A 20249-nucleotide genomic window follows, 5' to 3' on the forward strand; every position below is an offset into this window, starting at 1 on the left:
TGTGTGTGATGGTGTGGCCCTTCCAGGATTATTGGTTCTCTCTGGTCTTCAAACGTCTGGTTGGTCCGAGGGTTTTGGCCGTGCGGGTGGCTGGACTGCAGAGGAAGCCACAGCCAGGACGAGTCATCCGAGACAAGCTGCGTATCTACGCCCACTGTACCAGCTACTACAAGTATGAGCTACAGCTTACCCACCTTGGATTAGTTTAGTAACCTGCACTTAAACACAGCAAAAGTGTACATTATCATGATATACTGTGATTTTATTTTATTCTCATTTGAAGCAGATGACAAAGCACACATCCCCTCAGCTTTTCAGTGATGTGTAGCAATACTTGAATCTCCTTGAAGATTTAAATGGAAAACAGACTCCCTGCGTCCTGCGAACACCTGAGGCTCAGTGTCTAGTTGGGACGAACAAAATTCCCAGCCGGCCCATTCGGCTTCCCATAAATAAGCAGACTACAGACACCCGCTCTTTCACAGCTCAGAGACTATAAAACTTAACGGGTATCACTTATCAAGTGTGTGGGTTCTGTCTCTTCCGTCAAAGAGACGCTGAAAGGTGTGCGAGGCCTTTATCCCATCTCAGATTGGCTGAAGGGGGGTATATGAGGGGGAGGGACAATAAGGCGGTCTGTGCCGCGAGGAGATAAAGAGTGCCACCATGACCTGTTCAAGGTTATCATTTAACCCAGGCCGGTGGCTGTCAGCACCAGGCTAGATTTACGGCCTTATTCTAGACAGGACTCGTTTACAGGTGGAGCATCTCTTAGAAAATTAGTGGAGTGCTGCACAGATATATGGTTGATAACTGGGCAGGAGTTGCATAACCAACACACACATGAGGCCTGATGACATGCATGCAAATATTTGAAATACTTTTCAACAAGTCACTAAGCACTAAAGCAGTCCGTCCCGAATCCACAGTTCCAGTTGCCATTGTTTCTGCCACTTTGTGTTACTACACAGTCAGCCCTTAAGTGAACGAGCCATTGTCGTGTTAGTGGTTTGACGGCACTGTGTCAGACAGCAAAAACTGCAAATTTTGCTCAGCCAGTCGGTGGTTTGAAAAGTCTTCTCAGATTAGATATTTGACTTGCACTGCCCTTTTACCCCTTTTAGCGGTTTGCATCATATTTTCTTCACTTTCCAGTCACGTTCCGACATCAAACAGCATCAACACATGTTTATGTTCCCAGTTTGGATTGCTAAGAACCTCATCATTTAAAAGGCCTGAGAGGTCATTATCTCTCTCTCCATCTAACCATCTGATCTATCACTCAGAGCCACAGTACCCGCTTCGCAGGAACAAGGCTGCAAGAGTTTAACACAAAGCCAGACACACAGCGTTCCCATCAACAGGACAATACTTTACTTCTCTCTGTAAATATATATATATATTGGCTGTCCTGCAGGGTTGATGAGAAAAATAGCTCACTGCGGGCCCAAAAGAATTAAGATTAACATCGAACCCGAAACCAAGATTGCTTTATAGATATGATGTTTTGGAGGTGGTAACTAGGAGAGATGTCTACCAGCCCTGACCCTGAACACGAAGGCCGACATGTGGTATTCACTACAGCTGTGTTGTCTTTGCCCTCGTATCTGGGCCCTTATTAGATTTTATCATGTTTGTCTTATCTGTCTGGCTTAGTTATTTACCTCTGGCCAGTATCGCTGTCCCGGTCCCCAGTGCTTTGCTCTCCGGAGACGGATTCAATCACTGTTTGTGTAACTCAAGAAGTGTTGCCCGTCGCATTCATCAGAGCCCGGGCTCCACAGCGACAGGTTTTAATATTGGACACTGTACAAGAGAAGCAGATTTTCGCAGCAGATAGCCTTTACAGGGATGATAAAGGCTTTGAAAATGAAATGTGGTGCATTATGGTTCATACTAAATATAGATGATAACTCACAGCTAAATGGAATTCCATTCTTGAGCATGCTTTATCTTACTTTATTATTTTTCTGCAAGCCTTTTGATCCAGATTAGATCAAGGAGTTTGGGTTTGATCCTGTTATTATATGTGATAAAAAAAACTATATCAAAGGCTTTCTTTTCTTTGTAGTCATCTTTAATTATAGAGAACGTTATCCAACATGACAATGTAATATATAATGAATCCCCAATAACAGATGTGGAGAAGAGCCTTTTTTCTTTCAGATTGTCTTTTCTTAACGTAAAAGAAAATTAATGTAATCATCATTTTCTTTACAACACCAGTCACAACTATGTAAGAGGGTCCATAACGATCTACATCATCAACCTGCATCGGTCACGAAAGAAAATCAAGTTGGCGGGGACGTTACGGAACAATACTGTCCATCAGTACCTGCTGCAACCCTACGGCACTGACGGACTCAGAGCCAAGTTAGTATCTCTCTTTCTCTATCACACACACACAGGCATTAAATAATCCATCCAATAATATTGCGGTTACAGACTATCTCGCTCCATTCATTCATGATCAAACAAGACCCAAGTACCAAAACAGCCATCGTTGAGATGTAGAAGAATTTCATAAACAACTTTATGAGTCTTTAATTAGTTATGTTTTGCAATATTAATAGGGTGTTAAACGCTGGCACTTAAAACGCTGCAGGGACTTCTTTTTAAGAGAACCGTGGTTGATGGACTGAGCTATATAATTTACAATGAGTCGGCATGTTTTTAGAATACACAATCAAATATATGTACTTTTATACAATAACTGCTTCCTCTTTATCTAGATTTTAAATATTTTCAGACAACATTAAGAATAAACCCTAAATGAAAATCTTTTTGGCTTTACGATTAATTGAAACTGAAACCAACTTAAGCCAAGTTACTTATTTTTTTATTTTGTCAGTGTGACATCGACAAAATTGTAACGAAATATACATACATAATTTGAATATTGTGCAGATTTGTTGTGGTTTTTGAGAGTGGGGGTATTGAAAGTGTTTGTTTGCATGTATGAAGGATGAATTGTAAGTTCACAGAGATCCAATATGTCAACGCCCCTTTGTTTAAATGAGGTTTTATAGCTGGATCTTATTAATGGACTTTCATTTTCTTTCATATTTAGTCTATTTAAACTGATAATTCTGTTTACATTTTTTACTATGATATATTACACTTCACGTATTGAGGTAATACAAATTGTATTGTCTTAAAACGTCCTTTCAAATGAAAAGTTCATGCTTTCAGTCGTTTTCTCTTTCATTTAAGCCTCTGGCCTGTTATTCTGACTCAAACTTGAACCTCAAATCCTGGATAACAGTCTAATGACTCGGGACTGTGTGTGTGTGTGTGTGTGTGTGTCTGTGTGTTTATGTATGTGTGTGTGTGTGTGTGTGTGTCTGTGTGTGTGTGTTATACGATGCCGACATACGGCCTTAATGGCGGCTCAGGCATGATCCTTCAATAACAACATAATGACGGAGGATGTTTTAGGTGTTAGAACAGGATTACAAGGCAATTAATAGAAAAGAAAGCTAACGATGGGCTTTTTTCAGGCCTTAAGTGCTTTCCTTTACCACAGGCAGCGCAGAGAGACTTTTCTGAAGAATTTAGCAACACCAGATGTCTATAAATTTGTCTGAGAAGTGGGACTTTTTAACGCTGGCCAAGTATTCAGACCCATGCATGTTCAAGTAAAGCTTTGAGTAACTTTGATTTATAACTTCTTCATATTGAGCCCAATTTAATTTGATATTTTATAGAATTTGAGGTTCACGTAAAAATATCCAGACCATTGGCCTTGATCCTTGTATCATTGTGAACTTTACTGTATATCAAAATAATAAAATGTGGTTACTAATAACAGCAGCACTTTAAAGTTGAAAGGTTGTGTGTCGGTAATGCAACGCAAATACAGTTTGAGGAGATCATTCATCTTCAGAACGAGATTTATGTTACATATAAGAATAATAATAAAAAAAGAGAAACGATTTCTTTTAAAAAGGCAGCTTGAGCACGCCTCATGGATGTTTCAAGCTGTTCATGATTGTACAATCTTTCGCATTTGCTAAAAGAGTTAAAAGGAAAAAAACATTTTTAGCTGTTTGCAATAACACAATTTACTTTTATTGTAGCAACCTGTCTGTCTCACGCAATGGTGATTTTAAGGAACATGAGAAATTAGATTTTATTGAAATAACCATTTTAACAATTTGTCGTTAACAAAATGTATTTGTACTGTTATCAGTACTGTAAATTATCTTCATAGCTCAGACAGCAAAGAGTAGTAGTAGTAAATAATGTAGCTGACTCCAAACTGTTCACGCTGCAGATTCCAGTCATTTGCAATTTTGTAACAACAGCGCCTTCCAGTGTACGTTTGACAGAATCAAAACCCATAAAGCCTGAAGCTGCATTTTGCTATCTTTCGTTGATGATGTGGAAACCGTTATTAACAGACACATCTTGACTCCATATTTTCACCAGTTTTATGTGTCAGAAGGCAGGTGAAGTAAATGTCATCTGCCTGAGCTAACGCAGTTTGTATTTCCTGCTTTCCTCATCTTTCAGATATGTCCAGCTGAACGGGGAGAAGCTGCTCATGGTGGACAACGAGACGTTCCCGGAGTTGAAACCTAAGACATTGAGAGCTGGACGTACGATAGCCATGCCTCCCATGACCATAGGCTTTTATGTCATCAAAAACATTAACGCATACGCCTGCCGAAGATAGCGCTGACCCGCAAACCGTCTGCCAGTTTTAACCAAAGCTTAAAAAACAGTGCGGTTCTTCATTTCTTTTCCACCTCGCTGGGAAAACCCAGGGAGGTCAGAATACCACTTTGTTAGGGTGTTGTGTCTTGCTCAAGGACAATTCAGTGGAGTGTACACGTGGCTTGATGACAGTACAGTTCTCTAGTTTAACAACAACCTCTTCAACCATTATTTCAACGGTAATATTTAAATTACAAACGAACCCGGACTTTTCCTTGTTGTCTTCTCCACTCCGTCAAAGAAAGACTTGCCCCGAAACGCATAAACAGGGCTGCACTGAACGCTTTTCGATCTTTTCACCAGCAACTCCTCATACACAACAAGACTCGTATGGACAGAGATCGTTTTGTGGCTTTGTATGGAGTTATGCAATATCATAAAAGTCCACATTCTTTGAATGAAGCTATATTTTCAATTTTTTTTTGTTAACTCTGTGTCTGCCAAGAGTTTTCTTTTCTTCTAATCTTTCACTGACCAACGAAGACACGTCAGCTTCAGTTTGACTTGATCATTTCCACGAAGAGAAAGATGCCATGGTGTGTGAGAAATGTCTTGCCTGGACAGGCCAAGTGCTATGTGTGAGTGTGAGCGTGTGTGTGTGTGTGTGTGTGTGTGTGTGTGTGTGGGTGTGTAATGTGTTGTTTTGATAAAGCTACTGATGTGTCTTTCCAGTCCGTCTTTTCTTTCCATATCAAGTGGCTTAAAGGGAAAACCTGTTTGTTTTAAAGGCTGAGTTTGTATGTTGTGTGTATCGTTACTTTTCTGCTGCAGGTTTCTAGTGTTGTGTTACAGCGATATGCTTAGCTGAAGAACAGTGTGAACCCATCCACAACATGCAGCCTGCGTCCAGACAAAATCTGGGTTTTGCTTTTGATTTTAAATATTCTAAAATACCAGTTTTTTGGGTGTATTTGAACTGATCTCACTATCCTCAGTGTGACACGTGTTGTATAATCCTCTTATGCTGCTAGGGTTTTTTGTACGAATATACATTCTATATTTTACATAATTTTGTACAGATTTACTGTCATATATAATTAGATAATGTACATAAAGAGAGTGTTGAAAATAAGTGATTTAAGCTTGATATGTTTACTTACACACAGTACACATCTAATTTATACTTTTCTTTGTCTTTATATTTCTATTATAAAAGCATCCGTTATCTTAGTGGTACTAATGCCCCAACTCTAAAGAAATATCTCAAATAATTTGTCATGAAAAATTGGGTTATTGACTCAAATGTCAGAGGTGTGGACAGTTTTTATTTGTTGTTGTGAGAAAAGGAATTACCTAAAAATGGTTTGTGATTCACGACATGTCACACATTTATTGAGGTTAAGTTCCTAATATTTTAACATCTTACATATAGATTGGCTTCTTATTTTCGAGACTAAAACCAAAGAATGAGTAACAACGTCTTTGTGTTCTCTGTTCCGACATGAATTGAGACAACGAGGGGAAGATAAGCCGAACATGTTCAATTTAAAGAACATTTGTTCATAGTTGATGTAGAGATGTTCATATTTCTTTTGGAGAGCATGATTTTAATATGTAAAGTGTGCCTTTATAATATTTTTTCTTAAAAAAAAGTTTACATTGATAATAAACACCTACAAATACCTTGGAAGTTGTATTTCATTTGTATATACTTCAGTCACTGTTCATCATGCTACGAGTTGCACGAAAGCAAGAAATTATTTCCGAAATCAGATTTTAAACTGAATATTAAACTTTGTGAACTCACAAGTTGACGCTTCAGTGGTTCTCAGGACATAACTAGGATGTGCAGAAGCACATGGGCTTAGGGAAAAGAAACAGTTGAGGGGATGTGATATATATGCCCACATGAGAGCAGAAAGAAAAGTAGTTATGCATGCCAACAGAAAGAACCTACAGACATAAACTGCCACATTCATGCAGACTCCTTACACCTTTACACATAAGCACAAACTGTTACACTCTGAGAACCCAGATGTGGAAGCAGCTGGAGTAAGTCTTTGTAGTGGGAAGAGTGCTGTCTTGTCACTGCATGAGACAGCTGCAGATGGGAAACACGAAGCCACGATGGGGCTAAACCTCCTCAGCTTTGGCCCAGACAGACTGAACCTGAGCCAAACCTGGCTCAGTGTCTACTGATGCGGAGACAACGGGGATCTGCTTAGTAGGGTCACGTCGAAGGGAGATGAAGGATCTTGTGTGCACGTTGACGAAAATGTTTGATCAGTTTCTCCCAGACGAGGATGGTATGTGAAAACTGCGCTGCATGGGTTTCTTTAGAAAGCAAGACAAAGGCCTGAAGTGGACTGAAGTTTCATGACAGCGAGCCATTAACACCGGCGGCCCATCAAGAGCCGTGATCCAAAGCATGCACCTTCAATCATATGTTTTGTTTGGTTCGGTTCCATTCATGGTAATGGGTTATTATAGCTTTTATGTATTACGCAGAAATGTTTGTTCTCAACAAAATGAACTTCAAGAACAGTCTCATGCTCACTCGCATGCGGTCCACTTCAAACAGGTCGGCATTGTTGACACATGAGAATCAAACCAGACTCGTTAACACCTGGTCCTTTTCACCGAGGGGCGTATGAAGAGAAACATATTATTCATCATACCTCGAAGGCCATACGTATACGTGTGAGCACATTTAGATGAATGCGTAGACATGCTTTATTTTCAAAGCACATGCAAACCTAGAAAAACAGAGTGAGAGAGCAGACAGGCTCATGTAGAGAGAGAGCAGGAATCGTGCTGTTCTTTCTCAAGAATATTGCTTGGTTGTCAGTCTTCCTAGATCAGTTCCATGTTTGATACATACAATCAAATGAAATGGTGTGCTAGGGAAACACATGAGCTTAATAATTTATTGTTTGAAACCACCTCTTACTCAAATAAAAAGTATGTTTGTTGAGTAAATTGAGTACTCGACCAAATAACTGACCAAAGCAATACAGAGCAACGAGGCCTAATAGTGACATTCAGGATCTTATCAAACCAATCCATAGAAACGGTTTGGTTTAGCACACTTCTTTTATATAACCCTGTACCTTCTGATAACAACTGCTGAGCGTCACTTCTACTGGCAAAATCTACTCGTGTTGTGATTTAGGCAGACTGCGCCGTGTCTGGCCACTTCTGCGTGACAGTGCCTCTTTAGTGGAGGTAACTGTTACCCGGGCCTGCCGAACACTGTTTACACTCGGTGATCCATTTTGAGACATGCAAGGCCCCTTTCCCCTGTTAGCATACACTGAGGATTTCATGATGTTTACTCTGTATATACAGGAGTCAGCTTAAATAAGACTTTCATGAACGCCGGATCCCCAGAAAACTGATGGACTAGATTAGACTTTGGCCCGCAACGTAGAACTCTCTTGGCATTTTGGACCATTTTGACCCAAGCAAGGTTAATAAAACATAAATATTTACGTTACTATGGGGTTCTTTGCTGCGCTCAGAAGCCAAACATACAATCTGTGCTGAATATTGTGATACAACACAGATTTGTTATAGCCATCAAAACATTCTGAGAAACAGCCTAATGTTTGGTGTGTGTGTGTATATATGTGTATATGCAGCATATATGTAATGCATGGCAGCTAAGTTGCTCCCTAAATGAAAAAAAAAAAACGGTAATATTTACAGGAGGAATTCGATGTTTTTGAATTTAAAGTAATAACATATCTGGTTCCTTCGTATGTAAAAAGTACAACAACACAATCTGTGTGTTGCGTTCACACACAAAATAGTGGCTTACTTTATTTGGCTTACTTTTCTTAGAGATTTACCCAACATGGCAAACTCGACGTCAGATCTCAATCTCCTTCATTAAACTGCATTCCACAAATACCAAGCTGTCTGAGCAGTCATGCGCCCCTGTGTGCGCAGCGGCACGTGACCCCCCCCCCCCCCCCTCCCGCCCCCCGCCCTCGTGGATAACGTCCACATTTACTTGCAACTCTCCCGCAGCAGCGAGCTCTCAAAGGTCCTCGCAGCTCGACGTTCAGACCAGCGGGCACTTCCTGCTGCGGGTGTCACGTGACTCCGCGATGCGCGTTGTTGGAGGAGGAAGCAGGTTGTTGGGTTGAGACCAGCCGCGATGAACACGTCCACGAGCTGAGCACAGCCGGAGCTTTGGACGACCGAGACACTGGACCGAGATGCGGGGATCGTCCGTGGCAGAGTTCGCACAGTGAGTCGTGACGTGGAGCAGAGAGTTTGTTTTGTGCAGCGAGGAAGTATAAAGTTTGGTGAGGGGAAGTAACTGAGGGCTTTGGGTAAAACGCGGGATGTCATTTACGGATCGGAACAGATTCAGATCATAAAATGTATTGAATTGTTTGGCATCAACTGACATATACACCCTGTGACCTACATACAGGCTCGTACAGCCAGTGGTGCAGGAAGTATTAATCATATCCTCTACTGAAGTCAAAGTACTAATACTGTAAAAGAAAATACTCGATACACGTCAAAGGTCCTGCACGAAAAATGTCACATCAAGTAAAAGTAGCCCTTGGTAAGTATAATCGGAACAATAATCGGAAAAGTAATTCGACTACAACTGGAGATTATTTTCATTATAGATTAATCTGTTGATTATTTTCTTAATTTACAAAGTGTTTATGTTTGGTTTATAAAAATACTGAATTACTGAAAAATTACAAGCACAATTATTTTTCTTTCAATCCATTAATGAATTATTTACTGAACAACTTTGCGATTTTGTGTTGTGATGCAAATATGAGTGTAATAACAAAGAGTTGTTAAAAAGAAACAAAAGTTACTCTGTACTAAATATAAGAGATTGTAGGTTTAGTGAAAAAAAATGGGACTAAACCAATTTCAGAGATCAATACCTTTACAGAGCTTAGTCACATCACCAGATCTTCAAAGTACCAGTACCTCACAGCGCTTACAATCATTTAACAAATATGTTCCTTTGCAGAATTAAAATATATATATATATATATATATATATATATATATATATATATATATATATATATATATATATATATATATATATATATATATATATACATATAGCAAACATTTTGGCTTCTGACCTTTGTTTTTTTTTTATCTGTACTCCCAGAGGTTGTCATTGATAAAATATCAGCTCTGTTTGACGTCAAAGAGCAATGGAGTGTGGGAAAAAGCTTATCCAGCTTTCTGTTCCCCAACTGGTTCCAGTATTCATAACTCGGCCTGCTGCCTGACATTAATGTTCAAGTTTTATATCTTTTGCTTCAGTGCTTTTTGTTAAGTCCTGGTTAACCAGCATGTGTGTAACATTTTGGTTCCTGAGGAACAGAATACGTGGACGTCTGTTGAAGTCGAGCATACGTTTTGAGTAAAGTCTTCAACATAGACAGTTGTTGCTGGAGTTATTAAACTAACCCTTTTGACCTTTTTTTTTAGCATGATGCACGTGGAGAGGTTGGAGTAAATAAGCCAGCACGTGAAGCCGGATAGGAGTGCAGTCCAGATGAAGTGCTTGCTGATAGCCAGTGAGAGCGCCGAGGTCCTCTTCCACTGGACGGACCCCGAATTTTACCAGAATGTCCAGGCGCAGTATGGGGCGTCTCAAGAGGACGGCCAGGGGGTAAAGCGGAAGAAACCAAACGGATACTGTGTGCACACCTTTCAACTTCTTGTCGCTGTTTCAATAACTCTTAACATTTTTGATTCTCTCCCTGTCTTTGTTGTGATTGTCAGCTCCCAGCCTTCGAGGACAGCATCAGCACTCTGTTTGCTCCCATCATTATCTCCTGCAGCACCATGGTGGACCGGCTGGGGGACAGCTACACCTCCTTCACCACAGAAAACAACCACATCTACGTCCTACACCAGGTAGGGTCTGAATTCATCAACAATACATCCCCAGCCCCTCCACAACTATTCAAAAGAATTAAAAGGATGTGATTTTGTGACCTTTTGACCTTATTTTGAAAGGCCTTCATGTGTAAAGCGGATTTCTTTATTCTTGAACGTTGCCTTGCCAACAGCAACAGCACTGTGACCTAAATGCAGGCTGCTCTTACGGAGAAGCGTCATGTGAGTCTTGTTAAGGAGTCAAACCGCACTTTGTCCTCCAGCGGTGCACGAACACTTTGCTTCTGCTCCATTCAGCTTCAGCAGCCTCTGACGTCTTTCTCCTGCAAATGTTTATTCCCCAGGGGACAGTTTCCTACAATCATCTAGTCTGTTCCCCTTTCACAAATGTCCTTTTTTTTACAGTCACATTTTATGTTACTCTTTTTAGATCCTGGTTGTTTTAGTCCATGTGTTTTAAACTAGGCTTCATCACCTCTCTATTACTACTGCAACAGCGTCCACCAAAATCATCAACAAACTACAATACATCCCAAATGCAGCTGCCTGTCGGCTCTCTCACTTCCACACCAGGGATCACACCACGCCGGTCCTTCCACACCTCCACTGGCTCCCCGAACAGCAAATAATCCAGTTCAAACTTCTCCTCCTCACCAACAAAAACCCTTCACAACCTCGCCCCTTCAAACCTTTTGGACCGACACCCTCCCACCCACAACCTTAGATCCACTGACACCACCCCGCTTCCCCCCCGACTCTGTTCCAAGCATCGGCCCTAGGGGACACCGGGCCTCCTCCATTGCTGCCCCCTCCCTCTGAACCTCAGACATTCTCCATCACACAAAACTCATCTAATGAAATCAGCTTTTAACCTGTGCTGGTTTAACCTCCTTTGTTTGGTATTTTGTTATAATGTAATCCCTCTTCCTTTTTATTCTTTCTTTCTTCATCATGTAAAGTGCCTTGAATACCTTTTTGAAGCACTATATAAATACAATGTATTATTATTCATTATTTATTCTCATCCTTAGTTAATTTTCTATTTTATTCAATGCAAGCTGATTAGGTCATTTTGTGTCCTCCCCAGTTCGACGAGTGTCTCTACATTGCTGTGAACGGAGACGGAGAGGAGGAAGAGGGGGATCTCAGGAGGAAGATCTATGTGATGAAGAAGATGATCGAGGTCATGTTTGGCATGGTCACCCTCAGCAGTAACCTCCTCAGGAAAGAGTAAGTAAGACATGGTGTGCGTTCCCTCTTGATTCTGGACCGTTTTAACAAGGCATCCGGCTGACCCGTGACCTGTTTGTCACCAGACTCCGTCCTCAGGACACGGAGCAGAGAGCGAGGCTGTGGAAGCTTCTCCAGAGCCTGCTGGAGACCTACAGCCGCCTTCGAGAGAATGACCAGAGCTTCTTAGTGGAGGTGCGATGCTACTTTAACAGCAGGAAAAAAAGTTGCCTTTTTTTTTGTTCATTCTGCAAATGTTTTTCTCAGCAAATGATATGGAAGACAAGACGATAACCGAACGCTCAGCTTCACAGCGCAGTGCACACTGCTGCCATCTTGATACCCATTCAAGCTAACATCTTTGTCCCCTAAGGAGTCCTGTGTGCAATAAAGCAAAGCCAGAGACATTATTGAGCTATTATTATTATTTAGTTGTTGGTTTTTGATTAGTAGTCATATTTGTAGTTTTTTTTTTCTTTTCCCGCTCAGTGATATATTTAATGATTGGGGCTTAGTTTCCATCAACCTTACAGTTTTTGTGGATTGCAAAATAGACATTTATAATGGGTTGTGTGTTTTGAATCGCATTATTGTTTCGTAAAGACCTGACCATCATGTGTGCAGATTTATAATGTGGAAAGGTTAACCACTAGGTGGCAGGAATGGGCAGAAGGTCCAGTTTAAATGGGTGTTTATATAATTCTTTTCAAATTAATATAAACAAATTATGTTTGTGTTGAACCGTGAAACAATCTTTCCTCTTGTGTGTTTAGATAGGAATGACAAGCTCATGATTCATGTCTCTGAGGTTGTATTCTCAGCTATACAGAGCACCAGTCATAACTTGACATTTAAATTGTTTTCGTAAAAGTGTAGACATGTTTTTATTAAATATAATCTGAAACCCTTCTTTTGCATTGTGACAAATTCAATTCAGGTTGGATTCCCTCTTCACAAGTACTATGCCTCGTGAATGTGTTTTTTCTGTCTGAAGGAATGAATCATACCTCTGAAAACGGGTCATTTGGACTATTTGAAAAGGCAGTGTGAACGTGTTTAAAGGGCAAATGCAATGGTTAGCGTCGTCCTCATCCCCCACGCTCTCGTCTCCTCCCTCTCTCTCAGGCGGTGGAGAGGCTGATCCATCCCACGCTGTGCGAGCAGTGCATCGAGTTCCTGGAGCGCCGTTTAGTTCAGCAGCTTAACAGCAGTGTGGAGCGAGCCGGAGAAGAGGTGATGCACGCCTTCATCCTGGTTCACACCAAGCTGCTCGCGTTCTACTCCAGGTACAGATGTGTCCATCAACCTTTCACCTTTATTCCACAACTTGCACTATTTCTTATCTACAACTTACTTGAGTTTGTTTAAGATTTCTTTATTAAAGATGCCGTGTCTCTGTTCCACCATCCCTTCTAGCCGCAATGCGAGCACGCTCGCCACCTCAGACCTCCTCGCCCTCATCATCATGGCACAGAATATGTATCCTAGCAACACAGACCAGGATGATCCAAATCCTGAGGTAGAAAATGCAGACAGTCACTACACAAAGTGCCGGTTCCCTTGTTTCTGATTTTTTATTTTCGGCTCCCGTGCATGTTGTGTGTTTGTCATCCTGTGAAGGATGTTGAGAGTACATCCGGCTCTGGTCCTGAAAGTTTTTACACGCCCGAGCCGTCCCCGACAGACAGGGACTCAAGCAGCTCCGGTGGGTTGTGTAGAAGAGTCTGTGTATTCACATTTAGTCAATTATTAAAACAACAGCAGTGATCTGTTGTATTTTTCCATGTAGGTGTGTCAGGAGACAAGCCAGCGAGAGGAAGTGCACCTGTGTTTGAGTTTGTGGACCCAGACGTCCAGGTGAGAAGATTATTCCTAAAACCTAATCCGGATTCAACGCAAAATAAACAAAACGAGACCTGTTGACTTGATGAAATGATCACGTCTTCAGATGGCAGAGGACAGCTTGCAAACTCTAGAAGTTCCTCCGCCTGACCCTTCGACCCCTCGCAGAGTCTTCTTAGATGTCTCACTCAAAGATGGCTTGTATCCCATGATGCCACACTCCATGTACTGTCTGCCTCTGTGGCCTGGCATCACACTTGTGCTGCTAACAAAGGTTTGTGGACACCAACACACTTCCATGTATGTTCTACTGTCGCGTAGACTCAATGTCCTCACTCTGGTCATGTGTTCTAGCGGGTTGGCCAGCAGGGGGCACCATTGTAACACATTTATCTGGACTTATTTAACTACAGTTGCCTGCTGTGTTTACAGTATACACACATTGTGCTCCCTTGTTGAGAGAACTCAAACATCTGTTTTCATCTCCGGCAGATTCCCACCAGCGCAGTGGCCATGTCCGTGTACACGTTTTTGGAGGCTTTTGCCAAACTGGAGAAACGTTTAAGTGAAGGCCAAGAAGGATCTGCTGCGACTCGAGGCCAGCGAACTATCCATGAAGTCCGCAGCAAGCTTGATAAATTTATCAAAGCCCTCGGGCCGAGTGAGATACAGGTGTGTGAGATAGGTGTACCAGCATTTTGTGCAGCATTCAAAGGTTTTACACCTCACCTGCCTCAAATAACACACGAAAATATGTCCTTTACAATAACTGTTATTTTCTCTAAAATATTGTGGCTTTTTTGATCACAGCCTGTAATAAAAGTGAACCGTCAGCCTTCCTGCAACCCTCCTGATAGTATTATTCATACAAACCATGATGCAGTTTATAGTTCCTGTTTGCGCTGAAAACCCATAAGGTTGTACAAACTGTGCCTCTTTTCACTTGACACGCATTGAACACCTTCCTAAAGATTTGTTTTCTAATTTGAATACAACATTAAGATTTGTTTCACCATCTTCACCTGAATGAATGAACTGAAGATCCAGTAAAAGCACCTAAAAAGATTAAGGTTGCCAAAATGGTCAATTTTTTAAGCTGCACAAATCAAATCTGCTCGTGTTCCTTTGTTGTCCTTCCAGTCCGGGCAGTTACAAAAGGACTGGACAGATTTCAAGAACTTGGCCTTCACCAGAGGAGGACCTGGGTTCAGCAGAGAGTGAGTCTTCTGCAGCCCTGTGCTGGCTGAAATGCTTCACAGCGAAGCAGTTGGATGGTTATTTGAATGATTACGTTCATGTTTTTGTTTTAGACTCATTCCATCGTGTAAGAAGATGAAGACTCAGCTGTGCGGCGTATACAGACAGTGTTTTCTCCTCGAGCCTGGACCAAGTGACATTCCTCAACGTCTTTCCCCCGGTCTGCAGGAACGAGCCCAGACCATGGTGCGGTGTGTATCAGTCAGCCGCACATCTCTTTGCACTATATCTGTTGTTGACTTATTTGTAACATTTTCAAATCTGAATCCATTAAAACTTTTGGAACAAGTTTTTTGTCCACAAATACCTGCGAGATGGTCCACAACAGCATCCTTAACTGTTCATGTCCGTATCTTCTTTCTCGTCTTATTCTTTCTGTTCTAATCACTTTCTCCCAGGGAGAAACTGATGGACTGGAAGGACTTCCTGTTGGTGAAAAGCAAGAGAAATATCACCATGGTGTCATATCCTGTCAGCAAAATAATCCAGCTCACTGTGATGCCTTGTGTGTACATTTAAAATACCTCTGGAAGTGCATGATTTTTTTACGACATGCAAACGACTAGAAATTTGTTTGAAATGCAACTCACATTTGTCCGGAGTGTATTGATCTTGACCCAGGTGATCTCACTTACCTGGAGGATTTCCCAGGCCTCATCCATTTTATCTGCGTGGACCGATCCACCGGCCAAATGATTGCGCCATCGCTCAACTTGACAGAACGCAACACGTCTGAGCTGGGGACCGGACCATTGGCTCTTTTCATCAAAAGCAAGGTCAAGATACTAAAACTACACGCCTTTTAAGCTGTTCATGTTATCTATTTGTTTAAGTCCGAAACCTTTTTCCGTTATTAAATTAAATGATTTAATGTGGCTTTTTAGGTTACAACATATTGCCGCTTTCGTAAAATACTATTATTTATTTTCCAATAGTGAAAGGAGAAAATAGATATCACTCTCATATCTGTTCTTAGCTTATCATAAAGCACAGCGACTGAAATCAAGGGAAACAGTCGCCAGAGTCCAAGAAGTTACTGCTCACGGCAAATAAATAGTCCAGCACATAACCTCTCTATATTATCAGTTTTACGCTTGCTTTTTGGTACAGGTTAAACAGAACGTATCACATGTTTATGAGTGAGCTTTCCAGTCTTTGTGCTAAGCTAAACTAAGACTTTCTCTACTTTCATATTTACCGTCCGGTTAAAAGAGAATTATCTGCCACAAAGCAAAGGAGAATATTTATCAAAGAAATACTAAATATTCTGTTAAAATGCTCAATATGCAGATTTAGCTTTTTTTTTAATCAATTTCTCCTTACTTATCAATCCTGAAGGTGTGGGGCCTGGTCAACACAACACGGCGTTATCTCCAGAAGGGTTACTCCACGGTGACATTGCGCGACGGAGACTTCTACTTCTGCTACTTCCTCTGGTTTGAAAATGAAAGCGTGAGTTACTGGAATATTTTAGTAAGCAGAAATAACATAACCATGAATTCATCACCCTGGGATACTGTGAAGATTAAAAAAACAAATACAGCATTATATAAGTTGTAGATCTGATCAATCAGGGCTTCAAGTTGGAGGCCGGGGACATACCCATCCTTCCGGATGACTCCGCCCCCATTGGGATGCTTGCCTGGGACTACTACAGGTAAACAGTGGATGCCAGAAATAGATATGATTAATCCAATCAAGAGTGCTGCTGACTATAACAAGGAACGTGTCCTGCAGGAAGCTGCTGCGGTACTACAGCAAGAACCATCAAGGTGAGGTAGTGAAGTGTTACGAACTGCTGACTGTTCACCTAGGGGTCATCCCCGCCGAGATCATCCTCCAGCACTGCAGACAGCTGGCAAGCAAACTGTGGGAGCCTTCACGCAATCCTCTGCTATAGACGCATCCACACACTTAAACTGGGGCGCAGTAGCCATGGTACTCTTTATTTTTGTTTTTGAAGAAAAAAAAAACAGTCTCTCACTCTTTATAGAGATATATGGATTCCAGCTTCATGGTGAACATCGTTATTTATCCTCTGATAAATTAATCTAACGTTCATTAGAACACGTTGGATTCATGATGAACGCAGTCAAACACCAACATGCACTGTAAGAAATATATTTAGAATATCTTGATAATTGTAATCTATTTTTGAATTCTCACTTATGACCTGTTTTCTATTTATTAGTAATACTTTAAATGTTTTGTGTTCACTTTTTTTTGTGCCACTGATCAATTTTTATAAATACAGATACTGCCCATCGTTGCCTTTACTGTTAGTGTCTTATGAAGCATACAACAGATATTATTGTATCATTGTTATTGTCTCCAATAATTTTGATTATTCTGTGGTGACAATAAATATCGGTACTCTCACATTCATTTGTTTATTGAGTCATTTTAAAACGGAATCGAAATAGCACAATTTGAACCATTGAACCATCACATGAATTTTACAAATTAGGGAAGTCAGTTGCTGATCGTGTTTCCATGTGTGATGACACAATTATTCATCCATATGACAATTACTATATGCATAACAGCTAGAGATGCAATAGGTTCCTTGAATTTACTCGATATGTCAGGTTAAGTCTCACCAATCATGAGCGTGTCTAACCTTTAGATTTGCTCACTCTTCAGTCACCCCTGGATACTATATTTTAAAGGTCAGTTCACACGTAGGATTCTTCCAGCGGCGCACGGTTAAGGAGGACTCCACACGGGCTCCCAGGGAGAGGAAACCATGCACATCGAGTTCTGTACATTATCAGTCACTGACTCACAGGACTCCTGTGAGGTCTGTCACAGCTCCTGCAGCCACCAGGTCCCTCAAGAAGAGTTTCTCAGCATTAACGTCATGCACCACCTGTATGATGAGCCAAAGTTCAATGAAAACATGAGATTTGACAGCCTTACAAATGCATATCACTGTTTAGTAATCTGCATTTACTTGAGCCTTTATTGCGTCCATGCGTAAGCTCTCATAGTAGTGGAGCCTGGCCTCTGGGTGCTGCATGTCGTAGCCAAAACCTGCCAGGCTCACTTGGTCACACAGCTGCAGAGCCATCACCAACGCACTAGCGCCCAGTGTTGGCACCATCTACTTGAAGAGAAACCATTATAAACCACTGAGAAAGCCTGTTATGAAGGCTACTACGTAAATAAAACATGTTATTCTCTCTCGGTGGAGGTTGTGTTTGCTCATCTTTCACTCTCTTTTCATAGGTTTATAGCAAAGTCAACATATGTCAAAGCAAAGCATACACATACATTATTCAGGACCGGTTAGGCTAGAAAGGGTCATTGTTCTAGATTTCTTTGTTCTCTATTTGTATGCAGCATTGTATGAAAGCGTTCAACAAAGCATGAGAAAAACATATTAGAACTCACGTTTCCCTGTTTTAGTGCATATTTCTGGACGACTTGCCCTGTCTTGTGAATAATCTCTGGATGGAGGATCCTGAAGTTCTCCGGTCTCAGTGGAATATCATCCACTACCTCCCTCCAGAACCATATTTTGGACCAGAAGCTCTAGCAACAACATGGGAGATGTAGAGCATGTGAGGCAGTGAGTGTGATGATGTGATATTGGTGTTGCTGCACAAGTTGCTGTGACACTCATGGCTTATGTAATACACTGTTTCTGTGTGCAATGGTTCCTGTGACGTATAGGCTTACCAGCGGCTGTTTGGTGATGACAGAAGTCAGCCAGTCCAGGTCCAGGCTCTTAAAGACCACCAGAGCAACTATGGTGGTATTTTTGTATTCATCTGGGGAGTGAGGTGCTGCCTCTGGGTAAACCAGGCGGATAGTGGTGCGAGAACCAGCGTCTTTCTCATAGCCAGACACTGGAGCATTATTCAGCCTGGCAACAGTTGAAAATGTATAGATAAAATAGAATTACTTTTTTTCATCCAGTGTTTTTTCGTCAAGCTTTTTCCCCCCCTAACCTCAATCAATGATTGGCTGCGGAGGAAAAAAATCCATCGCTAAAAGTTAAAAATAGCCATCATAATCTATCGCACCAGCAAGATATCCTTCCTCCAGTCTGACTAACAGTGGTGCACATACCGGATGATGATGTCATACTGATCTATATGGGATCCAAGATGACTCCCATGTAGAACCCCTCCATTGCCCACCACCACACATCGCCTGCAGTTGCCGTCACTCCTCAGCGATGGCGGCAGGCCAGGCTGAGGCAGAGATGAAAGAGCAAGGGCCAGATGCTTCTCACTGCCCTGGAGCCCCAGAGGAGGGGACAGATCCCAAGGCACAGACCTTTCCCGCTGCACAAACACAGGGATGTCTCGGAGGCCTGCAGAACATGACAAGGACTTGAGGTGGTTCAGGCACCAGCGAGGCTGACAGGGGCCTGAAAGCAGGGAGGCTGATTTATTTAGTAAGACCTAAAGGAAGGCACACACAAATAGAGAGATGTTAGATAAGAGTGAAGACATGATCTAAAAGGATCGCTAAAGTGTACCTCTGTACCAGATCTTCAGGATGATGGTTGTCATCACTGAGAGCTGCCACTTTATCCAAGGGGAGATATGCAGGAATCAGAATAGCCGAGTAACATCCAATGAGCAGCACCAGACTGAAGGCAAGGTTTTTACTCCTATACAACAGAAAAAGGACAACATCAGTGTAGCATTAATTCACAGGTACATTATACGTATATACAGTGCCTGCAGGGATGTACCTGCTAAGGAAGAATTCCCTGGAGTCAGTCTTTGCGATCGCTTGCTGCCAGAGAAAGAGAGGCGTTGGTGTTGCAGCCTCCGCAGCCTCGGGCAGGAGTGGAGACCCGTCGTCTGGGGCCTCGACACTCAAGTGATTCAGCATCACCATGGCACCTGTACTTACACCTGAAACACACACATCATAAAACTGGCAGTAGTGATTATACCTAAATCCTTTTTAAAACAAAAATGTTATAGAAATTGCTTCTCTCGAAAAAAAAAAAAAAAAAGTGTTCGTAGAGTACCATGTTACCTATTTCACAATTAAATGTAAAAAAAACACATTGTTTAAATTGTGACTTACTAAAACATCAAGAGGATCATCAATTGATTGGTATGAACTCTAAACTCACAACCAGCCTGCTAGAGCTGTAAGCGGAGGGTTAACTGACAGCTCGCCTGTGCTCTAGGCTTGAAGGGAAAGCAGTGTCCTATGTAGCTAAAATGGCTGCTGCTGCTTCCTACTCCACTGAACTCTGCCTCCCTCAATAACATGTTAACCATTAACACGTCACTCAGACACACTCTGGCAGGAATGCCTCTAAACAAGCATGCGTGTGACCAAATGTCCCATCCAATAGAAATCTGCCTGCAAATGTCAGCTCGAAACAG

General features: G+C 41.6%; 3 protein-coding genes across 3 annotated transcripts in view; 2 read left to right on the top strand and 1 right to left on the bottom strand.

Annotated features, from left to right (window-relative positions):
- The window catches only part of hpse2 (heparanase 2), a 49733-nt gene extending 44170 nt beyond the window's left edge, over window positions 1–5563 (top strand). Inside the window, exons 10-12 of the mRNA XM_068568332.1 lie at window positions 27–172; window positions 2227–2373; window positions 4516–5563. Of these exons, the coding sequence (XP_068424433.1) occupies window positions 27–172; window positions 2227–2373; window positions 4516–4678 (456 nt within the window). The 3' untranslated portion in view covers window positions 4679–5563. The remainder of the gene's footprint in view (window positions 1–26; window positions 173–2226; window positions 2374–4515) is intronic.
- Window positions 5564–8667: 3104 nt separating this feature from the next.
- On the top strand, window positions 8668–17180 carry hps1 (HPS1 biogenesis of lysosomal organelles complex 3 subunit 1). The gene is made up of 18 exons (XM_068568071.1): window positions 8668–8914; window positions 10147–10330; window positions 10444–10578; window positions 11648–11790; window positions 11877–11985; window positions 12916–13076; window positions 13207–13309; window positions 13411–13495; window positions 13580–13647; window positions 13739–13906; window positions 14125–14304; window positions 14773–14849; window positions 14943–15080; window positions 15288–15352; window positions 15520–15665; window positions 16228–16341; window positions 16464–16546; window positions 16627–17180. Exons 2-18 carry the CDS (start codon window positions 10214–10216, stop codon window positions 16787–16789), a joined length of 2055 nt encoding a protein of 684 aa, XP_068424172.1. The 5' UTR covers window positions 8668–8914; window positions 10147–10213; the 3' UTR covers window positions 16790–17180.
- Window positions 17181–17671: 491 nt separating this feature from the next.
- On the bottom strand, window positions 17672–20141 carry st3gal7 (ST3 beta-galactoside alpha-2,3-sialyltransferase 7). The gene is made up of 8 exons (XM_068568525.1): window positions 19991–20141; window positions 19598–19751; window positions 19387–19513; window positions 18964–19301; window positions 18571–18757; window positions 18283–18423; window positions 17843–17992; window positions 17672–17758 (listed from the first exon to the last, which is right to left on the bottom strand). The coding sequence occupies exons 2-8, from the start codon at window positions 19744–19746 to the stop codon at window positions 17672–17674; spliced, it is 1179 nt and encodes a 392-aa protein (XP_068424626.1). The 5' UTR covers window positions 19747–19751; window positions 19991–20141.
- Between the last annotated feature and the right edge of the window lie 108 nt (window positions 20142–20249).

Source organism: Clinocottus analis, unplaced genomic scaffold, assembly GCF_023055335.1.
Source record: "Clinocottus analis isolate CAN_PGR_092001 unplaced genomic scaffold, fCliAna1.0.p SCAF_8, whole genome shotgun sequence".
Lineage (NCBI taxonomy): Eukaryota > Metazoa > Chordata > Actinopteri > Perciformes > Cottidae > Clinocottus > Clinocottus analis.